The 13578-nt window shown below is 49.2% G+C and overlaps 1 protein-coding gene across 4 annotated transcripts in view; it reads right to left on the bottom strand.

The window, feature by feature from the left end:
* TAF1 (TATA-box binding protein associated factor 1) overlaps window positions 1-2413 on the bottom strand; it is a 115967-nt gene extending 113554 nt beyond the window's left edge. For 2 of the 4 annotated variants that reach the window (XM_075068940.1, XM_075068942.1), the window contains exons 1-2: window positions 2255-2413; window positions 2036-2153 (exon numbers count right to left, since the gene is read on the bottom strand). In XM_075068940.1, the coding sequence (XP_074925041.1) occupies window positions 2036-2153; window positions 2255-2380 (244 nt within the window). In that variant the 5' untranslated portion in view covers window positions 2381-2413. The remainder of the gene's footprint in view (window positions 1-2035; window positions 2154-2254) is intronic. The other 2 variants (XM_075068939.1, XM_075068941.1) reach the window with 1 other exon arrangement.
* Between the last annotated feature and the right edge of the window lie 11165 nt (window positions 2414-13578).

Raw genomic sequence — 13578 nt, 5'->3', positions numbered from 1 at the left:
TTTCTATTGATGAGAGAGACAAGCTTTCAAGCTTACACAAAGCTCTTCTTCAGGGCTGGAGAACTAACTCAGCTACATCTACACTACAGCACTTAGGTCTCGCACTTATGGTGAAGAGGCTCTAAGCTTGTGCTTCTCAACTGATTACAACGCAGCCCACAATGTGTTACCTGGGTTGCATGGCAGGGCAGCAGCAGCCCTAACCTTCGTTGCACAGGGAGGGCAGCTGCCTGCCCGACTCAGACTGCAGAGCCCGCGAGGCCGAGTGGCTGCCCCAACGCCTGCCACACGGGGTGGGCCGGCAGCCTGGACCCCAACCCTACCAAGGCAGTCCAGATACCCCTGCACTGGGCAGCTGGGAACCTAGGACCCCGGGCACACAGGCAGCCTTTAACACACAGCTAAGCTGGGCCACAGCTCTGTGCTAATTGGGCCGCATGCGGCCGTGGGCTGAGAACCACTACTCTAAGCTGACGGGAGAGAGCTCTCCCATCGGCTTAATAAAACCTGCCTCAGCAAGAGGCAGTAGCTATGGGCTAGTCTACACTGGCTATGTTAAAGCACTGCCACGGCAGCGTTTTAACGTGGCTTGTGTAGTTGCAGAATAGCAGTTAGATAGAGCTCTTAAAAAAAACTCACCTCCATGAGGGGCAGTTACCAGTGCTGGTACACTGTCTATACTGGCACATTACAGCGCTGAAACTTCCAGCACGCAGGGGGTGTTTTTTCACACCTCTGAGCGAGAAAGTTGCAGCGCTGTAAAGTGCCAGTGTAGACCATACGCTCTCTCGCTGACATAGCACTATCTACAATGGTGCTTAGATCGGTATAACTTACGTCACTGAGGTGACACCTCTGAGCGAGGTAAGTCATACCAAAGTAATCTGTAGTGTAGACAAGATCTCAGTGTCATTGCTAAACACAAGATTTGAACAGACTGTTTAGCATAAGTAGTTAACAGGTATTTCAAGGTACCATTCAAGGTGAAGTGGCCTATTAATACCCTTCCAGTCCTAGGAAGGAATGGGTGGATAGCAGCTGGGGGAATTGTTAGTGGGTTACAGATTGTTGTTAATAAGTCATAAAATCAGTATCTGTATTCAGCCCATGATGTTTAGTGTCTAGCAGAGTACTGAATTTAAGTGCCCTGATTCGTCTTTTGAAATGTTATACAGGTTTCCTTTGAGGATGAGGATCGACATGTCAGATCTAGAGTAATAGATTTGTGAAAATCAGTAACCCACTCCCATTGACATAGTACTGTCTTCACTAAAATGCCACAGCAGCTCTAACACTGTAGGTGAAGACAAGCCCTGAGTTAGTTTCCCAGACCAAAAGAGTTTTGTGTAAACTTGAAAGCTTCTCTCTCACATCAACAGAAGCTAGTGCAATAAAATATGTTACCTCACCCACTTTGTCTCTCCAGTACATGACAGTGGCACCTAGAAACTTAAAACAAGGATCACGGCCCCATTGTGCTATACGCTGTGCAAAACAAGTAATGAAGGCAATAGATCAATGGGGTTTACAATTTAAATAAATCCAAGATGCAACAGAGAAAAAACTGAACAGAAAGACAAGGTTACAATAAATTGGAACTTTAAGTAGCATATATTAGTTAAAAAACAGAGGCGCCTCCATGCTGGCTTGGTTTTTTTAAAGATTGAACAAGAGACAATAATGAATCACTAAACTGGCACCTAACTACTCATTTAATCCCATATTTAACCACTTTATGCAAACAACTGATACAAATGTGCACCACAGTTATCTCTTAAAGTACAATTGCTAGGCTTACGTATTAATACCTGGTAATGAAAGTAGGACAATTCATGCCTCATAGTTACTGCCTGCGCCTTCCTGCAGATCGGCAGATATCAAAAAGTGACCAGTCTCAACGATGCAATTCCGGTTTTCATTTCAGTAAGAGGAGACAGAAGTGCACCTTTACTCCTTAAAGAAACCCTTCGATTTTACAAAACCTGACTATGCTGCAGGCGAACCAACCCAGAGCTGACCGCGTGCTCGAGCTCACCTTCCTCATCCAGCTGGGCTCCGTCAGGCTCAGCAGCATCCTCCTCGCTGGCTGTGATCTCGGTGATCAGGTTGCCCAGCCCCAAGGCGCCCAATCCGGCTAAATGCTTCTTGGATTCCTGGGAGAGCGGAAGACAGGCCCAGCCGTCAGCGGGGCACCAGGGCTACGTTCCCGCCGCCGCCGCGCGAGGAGCCCGCGCCCCCAGCCCCCTCGCCTCACCTTGTCCAGGACGCTCTCCCCCTCCAGCTGCCCCGCCTCATTAATGTTCCCGAAGAGGAACCCGGCCAGGGAGAAGGGCCCAGCGCGGCCCCCCTCCGCCTCCTCCTCGCTCTCCGAGTCCGACATCTCGCCGGCCCGAAACGCGACCCGGCACCGGAACCGGAAAGCGAGCGAGCGCCGCCGGGTCACGCCCCGGGACGCACCATCGAGAACGCGCGAGCGGCGAGAGCGTCTCCTCGGAGTGGAAGGGCGGGGCCGGCGCTGCTGGGGGACAGATTCCACCCGGCCAAGGATCGACGCTTTGCGAGCGCCTCAGCGGCGGCCGGGGCGCCCTCCCCGGACCAGAGGAGGGAGATTTTCTCCCATCGACCCCCGCGCTAACGCTAAGGTGCGTGGCAGCCACCTAGTCAGGCAGCTGGAGTTGCGCATCGTAGGTCGATTTACCACGGGAGTGTAGACGTAGCCCTGGTTAGGTCGAGTTTATAATGAATGTGTCTGCACGAGTAACCTCGTTCCGTCGCCCTAAAGGGCTCTTAAAATAGGCGTCTGTACTCCTCCCGGGCAGGGGAGTAGTGCTAAAATTGACCTTTGTGGGTCGAATCTGGGGTAGTGCGGGTGCAAATCAACGTTATTGGCCTCCAGGAGCTATCCTAGAGTGCGCCAGTGTGACCATGCTGGACAGGGCTTTCAACTCTGATGCACTAGCCAAGGACATAGGAAAAGCCATGGGGAACTTTTGAATTTCATTTCCTGTTTGGTCAGCATGGGGAGCTAGCAGCACAGGTGACCATGCTGTCCCCCCAGAATTGCAAACAAGCTCCACCATGGAGCGAATGAGAGACACTGGATCTGATTGCTGTATGGGGAGAAGAATCTGTGCAGGCAGAACACAGAAGTGCTAATATATGTGCCAACATTGCACAGGGCACAACAGACAGAGGCTCCAACAGAGGGACACAGCGGTTCCGCATGAAAGTCAAGGAGCTCAGGCAAGCCTACCAAAAGACAAAGGAGGCAAACAATCACTCCAGGTCAGAGCTCCATACATGCAGTTTCTGTGATCAGCTGCATGGCATTGTTGGGGGGGGCCCTACCACTACTTCCCCACTGTCCATGGACACCTGCAAGAGGGGAGTCTCACGTAACATGGAGGAGGAAGAGGAAACTCTGCAGCAGGCAAGCAGTGAATCCGTTCTCCCCAGCAGCCAGGACCTTTTCATCACCCTCGTGCTAATACCCTCCCAAGGCTAGATCCCTGACCCTGAAGGCGGAGAAGTCGCCTCTGGTGAGTGCACATTTGTAACTACAGTACAGGGTTTAAAAGCAATAGTGTTTAATGTTTGATTTGCCCTGAAGACTTGGGATGCATTGACGGCCAGTATAGCTACTGGAAAAGTCTATTAATGTGTCTGGGGATGAAGCGGGAATCCTCCAAGGACGTCTCCGTGAAGCTCTCCTGGAGCCTTTGCAGAAGGTTTCCGGGGAGGGTTCCACAGTAGGACACTTTACCACACCAAGCCAGTAGCTAGTAGTCTGGAATCATTGCAGCACGGCAACAAATGGTCCTGGGTTTTGGTCGCATTCAAGTAACATTCGATCTATATCTTTGTGTGTTAGCCTTAGGAGAGTAATATTATTCATAGTCACCAGTTGAAATAAGGGAATTTTTGTAAGGAAACAGTAAAAGGACCCTGTTCTTGCTGGGCTGTTTGCGCTTGGCTAAAAGGGATCATCCCTGAGAATAGCCACGCAGCAGGGGGAGGGGTGAAGGGATCATCCCAAATAGCCACATGGAGAGGTGGTGGGGGAGGTGTGTGCTGCACATCCACCCGAAAATCACAGTCCCTCCTTTTAAATGGCAAACTCAGTCGGCATTGCTTGCTATGGGAAAGGAGGGTGCTGCAGTTTGAAAACATTCCCACATGTTATGAATGCGTTAGAAGCCAAACCTATGTACCCTTTGGCTTACCATGGCTGCCTGGAAACCTAACTGTGTTGTCCAGCCGAGTGTGACGTGTCACCATACTGGCAGGCGCCCCATATAAAAGGCAAAATGCGACCTTGTACCTAAAGCACGTGTTGTCTGCTGTGAATTGCTTGATTCACTGTGAAAGAGTCTTCCTTTTGTTCTCAGAAATGTATCATCTTAAATTTTACTCTCTCTTATCACCCCACAGGTGCAAATGTTTCTGTGCTCCCCCTATCATCTCCATCTCTGAGGTTATCGCAGATTAGAAGGAAAAAAAAAAACTGCACTCGCGATTACATGTTTTCCAAACTCATGCAGTCCTCCCGCACTGATAGGGCACAGCTGAATGCATGAAGGTATTCAGTGGCAAAGTCCAGGAAAGCATTAAGTGAGCACGATGAGAAGAGGCAGGATGCAATGCTGAGGCTAATGGGGGAGCAAACAGACATGCTCAGGCGTCTGATGGAGCTACAAGAAAGCCAACAAGAGCACAGACTGCCACTGCATCCACTGTACAGCTGCCTGGCCTCCTCCTCAAGTTCCATGTCCTCCTCACCCAGACACCCAAGATGCAGAGGGTGGGGAAGAGACTCCGGGCACCCAGCCACTGCACTCCAGAGGATGGCCCAAGCAACAGAAGGCTGTTATTCAAACAGTTTTGATTTGTAGTGTGGCTACAATAAGCAATATGGCCTTGTCCTTCCCTTCTCCCCCACACAGGCTACCTTAGTTATCTCCCTTTTTTTTTTTTTTTAATAAAGAAAGAATGCATGGTTTCAAAACAATAGTGACTTTATTTCTTTGCTAGCTGTGATCGAAGCAGGGAGGGTGGTTGGCTTACAGGGAATTAAAATCAACAAAGGGGGCAGGTTTGCATCTTGATGAAACACACACAATTGTCACACCATAGTCTGGACAGTCATTAAACTGATTTTCAAAGCCTCTCTGATACGCAGCTCGCCTACCTGTGCTCTTCTAATCGCCCTGGTGTCTGTCTGTTCAAAATTGGCAGCCAGGAAATTTGCCTCAGCCTCCCACCCTGCCATAAATGTCTCCCCCTTACTCTCACAGATATTATGGAGCACACAGTAAAAACAATGGGAATACTGGTTGCTCTGAGGTCTAACCTAGTCAGCAAACAGTGCAAGCAAGCTTTTAAACGTCCAAAGGCACATTCTACCACCATTCTGCACTTTCTCAGCCTGTAGTTGAACTGCTCCTTACTACTGTCCTGGTTGCCTGTATATGGCTTCATGAGCAAGGGGTAGGCTGGCATTTCAACATCCTCAACAGTAATTTTCTGGTCTGGGATGTAAGTCCCTTCTTGCAGCTGCTCAAACAGCCCCGAGTTCCTAAAGGTGCAAGTGTCATGCACATTTCCTGGCCATCCCATGTTGATGTCAGTGAAACATCCCTTGTGATCCACCAGTGCTTGAAGCACCATTGAGAAGTACCCCTTGCGGTTTATGTACTAGTTGGCAAGGTGGTCTGGTGCCAAGGTAAGGATATGCGTTCCATCTATTACCCCACCACAGTTAGGGAATCCCATTGCAGCAAAGCCATCCACTATGACCTGCACATTTCCCAGAATCACTACCCTTGATAGCAAGAACATCAGTGATTGCATTGGCTATTTGAATCACAGCAGTTCCCACAGTAGATTTGCCCACTCCAAACTGATTCCCGACTGACTGGTAGCAGTCGGGCGTTGCAAGCTTCCACAGGGCTATCGCCAGTCGTTTCTCAACTGTCAGGGCAGCTCTCACCTTGGTATTCCTGCACTTCAGGGTGGGGGAAAGCAACTCACAGAATTCCAGGAAAGTTTTGCAGCCACTGAGAATCATCCCACAGCTGCAACACTATGCGGTCCCACCAGTATGTGCTTGTTTGCTGGGTCCAGAATTGGCGTTCCACTGTATCAACCAGCCCCATTGCTGCCATGATGTCCCAATTGCCACATCCTGTACTATCAGGAACATCTGTGTCCATGTCCTCCTCACAATTGTCCTCTTGCTACCGTCTCTTAGCCAGGTTCTGCACATACTGCAGTATAATGCGTGAGATGTTTACAATGCTTGCAACAGCAGTGGTGAGCTGAGCAGGCTCCATGTTTGCCATGCTATGGTGTCTGCATGGGTATGGAGGAGTATGAGCCCTGCACCCCTCTTCCTGGGATTCACAGTGACTCTCAACCAGCCAGTAAAACGGAAGGTTTATTGGAAAGTAGGAACACAGTCTACAACAGAGCTTGTAGGCACAACCAGGACCCCTCAGTCAAGTCCTTCTGGGGGTTCAGGGTGCTTAGATCCCAGCTTGGGGTTCCCTGTGCTGCACCACCCAACCCAAAACTGAAACCGAAAATCCCTGCAGCAGCTCTCTCCCCCCTCCCCTCTCTTTGTTCAGTCTCCCAGGCAGGTGCGAGTTCTCCCAACCCCCCTTCTGGCTCAGATTACAGCGCAGGTAGATTTCTTCTCATCCCAAATGTAACTCCCCTGACCCTGCTCCGTCACATCTCTCCTTGCTTCGAGACTAAACTGAGGGGGGTCACTCTGACCAGTGACCTAGGGCAGTTCAGGGCCCCTTCTCCGGGACAATATGTCCACTATCAGGTTGGTGCTTCCCTTCACATGGACCACATCCATGTCATTATCCTGCAGGAGCAGGCTCCACCTCAGGAGCTTGGCGTTGGCTCCTTTCATCTGGTGCAGCCAGGTCAAGGGAGAGTGGTCGGTGTACACGGTGAAGTGTCGCCCAAAGAGATATGGCTCTAATTTCTTGAGGGCCCACACCATGGCCAGACATTCCTTCTCGATGGCCGCATAGTTCTGCTCCTGGGGTAGCAATTTCTTGCTCAGGTACCCGATAGGGTGTCTCTCCCCCTTTTCATCCTCTTGCATTAACACCGCCCTCAGTCCCATGTCTGAGGCGTTGGTGAACACCATAAAGGGCTTCTTAAAGTCTGGGCTTGCCAGAACTGGGCCACTGACCACAGCCTCCTTCAGCACCCGAAGAGCCTGCTGGCACTGCTCGGTCCAGACCACCTTGTCTGGCTTCCCCTTCCTGCACAGCTCAGTGATGGGGGCGGCTATGGCGATAAAGTGGGGCACAAACCTTCAATAGTACCCCGCCATCCCAATAAAGGCTTGTACCTGCTTTTTGGTTTGGGGAGCGGGCCAGTCTCTGATCACCTCCACCTTGGCTGGTTCCGGCTTCAGGCAGCCGCTCCCCACCCGATGGCCCAGGTAAGATACTTCAGCCATCCCCACCTTGCACTTCTCAGCCTTTACGGTTAACCCAGCCTTCCAGAGTCGGTCCAGCACTTGTTTAACCTGGGATATGTGGTCCTCCCTGATCTCCCCCCATTAACACCTCCGTGGGCAAATGCGTGTGTACCCCCATGTCTTTGGGGCCCTTCTTGACCCCCCACTTCAGGTGTACCCTTGCCATGGGCACCTTGAATGGGGTCCTGTCCATGCCCATCAGGGTCAGGTAGGTGTTGGGCACCATCCGAACCGAGGCCACCACCTTAGGCCGGGCTAGCGTCATCTCTGTGCCTTTGTCCCAGTACCCACTGACCTTCCTCCCGTCTACCTCCAGGCGAACGAGGCACTCTCTCCGGCGGGGCAGCCCGCGCCCACCCTGTAAACCAAAAACCCCGAGTCTGGAGCATCCAGCCCCTCAGAGGAGCTGACCTGGGGCCCTCCTCCCTCTGCACGTGGTACACTGCCAGCCCCCCTTTCCTGGGAATGCTGCCCCTCATCCGACAGGGTCTTTACCCAGTCAACCCTCTGTGGGTTGTGTCTGCTCAGTCTGTCCCTGAGCTTGGGGCACTGGGCCTGTATGTGGCCTCGTTGGCCACAGTGATAGCAGCCCATGTCCCTTGGGTCCCTCGAGTGGGTCGGATGGACCTGATGCTAGATGTTCCTCTTTGGTGGGGGTTCTCCATAGGCCCCTGCTGGGAGGTCCCATGGTGATTCTTTGCGTTGAGGCAGGCCTGCTCCTTTGAGACTCCTCCCTGTTATCCCCTGCCCGACTTTTTCACAAACTTGTCGGCCAGCTGGCCTGCGTCCTGTGGGTTCTCTGGCTTCTGATCCATCAACCATCACCTCAGGTTGGACGGGCACTGCTCATACAGGTGCTTCAGTAAAAATAGGTCAAGCAGGTCCTCTTTAGTTTGGGCCCCAGCTGTCCACTTGCGGGCATACCCCTGCGCCCGGTTGTCCAGTTGTAGGTATGTGACCTCACGGGTTTTACGCTGACTCCGGAACCTTTTCCGGTACATCTCAGGAGTCAGCCCAAACTCTTGGAGCAGGGCCTTTTTGAACAGTTCTTAGTCCCCTGTCTCCACCCCTTCCATTCAGCTGTACAGCTCCACGGCTGTGGAGTCCAGTAAGGGGGTGAGAAACTGGAGCCTGTCTGCAGGGCCAACCCTGTGCAGCTCGCAGGCATTCTCAAAGGCTGTCAGAAAGGTATCTATGTCCTCCCCCTCCTTACGCTGGGCCAGGAAGCACTTATCAAAGCTCTTTGTAGTCTTGGGTCCCCCCTCACTCACCGCAGCTGGGGCCCCGCTGCTCCTCACTGGGCCAGTTCCACCTCATGCTGACGCTGGTTCTCCTTCTCCTCCAGCTCACGCTGGCGCTGGTTCTCCTCACGCTGACGCTGTTTTTCCCATTCCTCCCACTCCTGCTTCAGTTCTTGCCTCTTTAACTCGAGCACCTCCCTGTCATATTCCAGCTGCATCCGTTCCAGGGACGGGGAGCTCCGCCAGGATGATCCCCTGCTGGCTGCCGGGGTCAGGGTGCCATCGGTATTCACTGGGCTTCCCTTAACCCTTCCTCTAGGTATAGGTAGGCAGGGTCTTGGGATGTCCTCGGCAGCAGTCTGGCCCTTCCCCACCATGTCAGGCTCCGGGGCCCACGCTGCACCCACCAGGCGGCTTCCCTCAGGGACAGGGCTCAGTTCATCCAAGCGATCCTTCTCCTCCAGCTGGGCAATTAGCTGTTCTTTGGTGGACTTCCCAATGCGCAGCCCCCTCTGCCTGCACAGCTCCACCAGGTCTTTCTTAAGGTGTTTAGCATACATCTTCCTGCTGGCCACTCGCCGGCCTGTGCTTTCAGCTTCCCACCGGTTCCAGGGAGACCCTTCGTGCACCAGCCTTTCTTCAGGTCACCCCCTCTCTGCCAAGGTCGAGCTGCAGACTTGTTTGCCCCTGGGACTGCTCCTGTAATCCCTCTGGAGGACCCTCTTACTGCAAAGTCCTTCTGTCTGGTCACACACCCCCAGGGGTTAATCGCCTCCTGGAACACTCGCTCTCTGTCTCTTCAGCCCACCTGGTCCCCGTCAGTCCCCTTTTGTTTTACTGCTCCCCAGTCACTTACTGCAGGAAGTGCCATCCACGGGGTGCAGTAGATCCCACCTTTGCCACTAGTTGTCACAGAGTATGGGGGAGTCAGGGCCCTGCACCCCTCTTCCTGGGACTCACAGTGACTCTCAGCCAGCCAGTAAAGCAGAAGGTTTATTGGATAGTAGGAACACAGTCTACAGCAGAGCTTGTAGGCACAACCAGGACCCCTCAATCAAGTCCTTCTGGGGGTTCAGGGAGCTTAGATCCCAGCTTGGGGTTCCCTGCGCTGCACCACCCAGCCCAAAACTGAAACCAAAAATCCCTGCAGCAGCTCTCTCTCCGCTCCCCTCTCCTTGTTCAGGCTCCCAGGAAGGTGTGAATTCTCCAAACCCCCCTCCTCTCTCAGGTTACAGCGCAGGTAGATTTCTTCTCATCCCGAATGCAACTCCCCTGCTCCTTCACAGTAACCCAGGAAAAAAGGCACAAAATGATTGTCTGCAGTTGCTTTCACAGAGGAAAGGGAGACTGATGACATGTGCACGAAACCACATGTGACAATGCTTTTGCCCCATCAGGCATTGGGAGCTTAACCCAGAATTCCAATGGGCAGCGGAGACTGCGGGAACTGTGGGATAGCTTCCCACAGTGCACTGCTCCATGAGTCAATGCTAGCCACGGTAGTGAGGATGCACTCCACCAACTTAATGCGCTTAGTGGGGACATACACAATCAACTATAAAAATCAATTTATAAAAATTGACTTCCATTAAATCAATCTAATTTCGTAGTGCATACCCATAGCCTCAGCCCCAGCTAGAAGCCAGCCGCATGGAGGCTCAGATCCCAGGCAGGGCCGGCTGGCCGCGGGGAGCCTCTGTGCCTGGCCCGACAGGGCTCTAGTTCCAGCTCTCAGGCACGCTCATGCTACCACCCCCCCATACAGACTTCTGAAAAACAACATTCACTAGGTGCCCACACCTGCTACTGATTGCAGCTAAAGCTGTAAGGGCTCGGTACCTCTCAACCGCAGAGCCTTACCTTCTCTACGAGTAAGTGTCCTCCTCTGTACAATGCGATAGCTAATACCTACTTACTTCCCAATTAGAGCTCTCAAGCGGTTAAAAAAAATCAATCGCAATCACACAATTTAAAAAATAACCATAATTAATTACTGTTGTCAAAAAATATTTAAATAAAGAGTATTATTGTGTTAGAATGGGTTCCTGTCTGCATCCTGTATCACTTGCCATACCGGTATTGCCCTGGCCTCTTCTTTTGTCATTCAGTGTTGGACCCATTCTACAACAATATGCATTACCTCACCTTTTGGGGGCGAAGCCAGACCTTTTGGCACCTGCTCCCCCATTTGGCGTAAACATTGCTTGTGCCAATGAGGCGAACACACACAGGTTTTGGGGCCTCTGTCCACTATGACACTTCTGTGATGTCAATAGTGGGTTTTTAGGGGTTGGCCCTGCCATGTGCAGGCAGAGAGAGAGAGAAAACGTGTCCCGTGTATGCCGTGTATGCCGTGTATGCCGTAACCGAGCCTGGATTCACCTCGAAGCCTCTCTCTCAGCTCAGCGTTTCAATATAGAGCTTCTACGTTTGCCCGGTCGGATGTGTTGGTTTTTGTATTTGTAAGTATCAGTTATTACTAAATGCTGCATTTTGTTTTAAATATTGTATAGAATTTAGGCATTGTGTGTTTTTAGGTTTGTTAACTCTATTAGCTAATCATAAGCTGCTCTCTTACCCTTGTAACCATCCCCAAAAAATTTTAAATTGATTGATTTAGTTGTGTGTGTGTGTCTGCAGTCTGCCTCGGTGACCATACTCTCCTTGCATCTCTTACCTAATTAGTCTGTGCCACGTGCAGCCTGGTAAATAACAGGCCTGCATTTCCCTTTCGCCCTCTGCGATACGTGGCAATCTACATATTGTTTTTCTTACATTTTTCCAAAATATATGATTTCAAATCACAAGCAGAATACAAAGTGTACAGTGCTCTCATTTTTTTTACAAATATTTGCACTCTAAAAAAACAATAGCATTTTTCAAGTCAACCTAATAAAGTACTGTAGTGCAATCTTTTTTATCATGAATGTTGAAACTTACAACTGTAGAATTATTGTAGCAAAAAAACTGCATTTCAAAAATAAAAACAGTGTAAAACTATGAGCCTACAAGTCAAACTCAGTCCTTACTTCTTGTTCAGCCAATAGCTCAGACAACAAGTTTGCTTACATTTGCAGAAGATAATATACTGCTGCTTCTTTTACAATGTCACCTGAAAATTAGAACAGGCGTTTGCATGCACTGCTGTAGCTTGGTGTCGCAAGATATTATTACATGCCAGATGTGCTAAAGATGCATATTGTCCTTCATGCTTCAACCACCATTCAAAGAGGATATTCTGATTACAGAGTTCTGCTTTGTACAATCCAAAAGCGAGTAGACTGACATGTTTCACTTTTCATTCATCTGAGTCAGATGCCACCAGCAGGTTTGATTTTCTCTTTTGTAGTTTGTGTTCTGTAGTTTCCGCATCAGAATGTTGCTCTTTTAAGACACAAAAGCATGCTCCACACCTCATCCTTCTCAGATTTTGGAAGGCACTTCAGAAATCTTAAATTCTTGGTTGAGTGCTGTAGGTATCTTTAGAATCTCACATTGAAATCTTTGCATTTTGTCAAATTTGCAGTGAAAGTGTTCCTTAAATGAACAAGATGTCCTGGGTCATCATTGATAACTGCTATAACTTTAAATATATGGCAGAATCTGGTTAAAACAGAACAGGAGATATACAATTCTTTCCTAAGGAGTTCAGTCACAATTAAATTAACTTTTTTTTTTTATGATGCAGCAAATCATCCTGCTGGAAGCATGTCCTCTGGAATGATGGCCGAAGCATGAAGAGGCATATGAATCTTTAGCACATCTGGCACATAATTATCTTGCAACACAAGCTACAACAGTGCTATGTGAACACCTGTTCTCACTTTAAGGTGACATTGTAATTAAGAAGTGGCAACATTATCTTCCATAAATGTAAACAAACTTGTTTGTCTTAGCGATTGGCTGAACAAGAAGTAGAACTGAGTGGACTTTTAGGCTTTAAAGTTTGACATTGTTTTGTTTTTGAGTGCAGTTATGTAACAAAAAAGTCTAAATTTGTAAGTTGCACTTTCATAATAAAGAGATTGCACTACAATACTAGTATGAGGTGAATTGAAAAATACTATTTCTTTTATTTTTACAGTGCAAATATTAGTAATCAAAAATAATATAAAGTGAGCACTGTACACTTTGTAGTGTTGTAATTGAAATCAATATATTTGAAAATGTAGAAAAGAATCCAAAATTATTTAATAGATTTCAATTGGTAGTCTATTGTTTAACAGTGTGAATAATAATTTTTTTTAATTGTGATATTTTTTTGAGTTAATCACGAGTTAACTGCAATTAATCCACAGCCCTAATTGCAATATAGCAGTGCTGTGTGTTTGCAATATCAAGCGTTCAAAGTTAGAAAATGCAGAGTATTGCTTATACAACCTTAATTCGGCACCCTTACATGTATGCATTGTGATAGTCTTTAATTATTTCACAGGACTCCTGCCTCATTTAGTGCACACCTAGTGAGCAGTAGTCAACATTTTGTTTTATCCTCATTGTTCGAGATGTAGCACACACACACCCCTCACCGTATTTCCTGCTCTGAAGTAGTTAGTTTCCTTCGGAGCTTTTCTGTGGCGTTTATACTACTAGTAGCTGGTTCTTTCACCAGCTCTTAAAAGTACTTTACGAAGGAGATCAGTTTCTGATTATGAAGCATGCAGATGCTGACTACACTACCACTTTTGTCAGTCAAGGATGTTGGGGGGGGAAATATCCCTGACCAACCTAAGTTTCTGGTATGGACAATGCGGTCAGCAGGAGATGCTTTCCTGTCCATATCACTAACCCCGCTCATTGGGGGTGGTTTAATTATATCAGAATGCCAGCAGG

This window comes from Chelonoidis abingdonii, chromosome 8 (genome assembly GCF_003597395.2).
Source record: "Chelonoidis abingdonii isolate Lonesome George chromosome 8, CheloAbing_2.0, whole genome shotgun sequence".
NCBI classification, from domain to species: Eukaryota; Metazoa; Chordata; order Testudines; family Testudinidae; genus Chelonoidis; species Chelonoidis abingdonii.
This window is presented reverse-complemented; position numbering and strand designations above follow the sequence as displayed.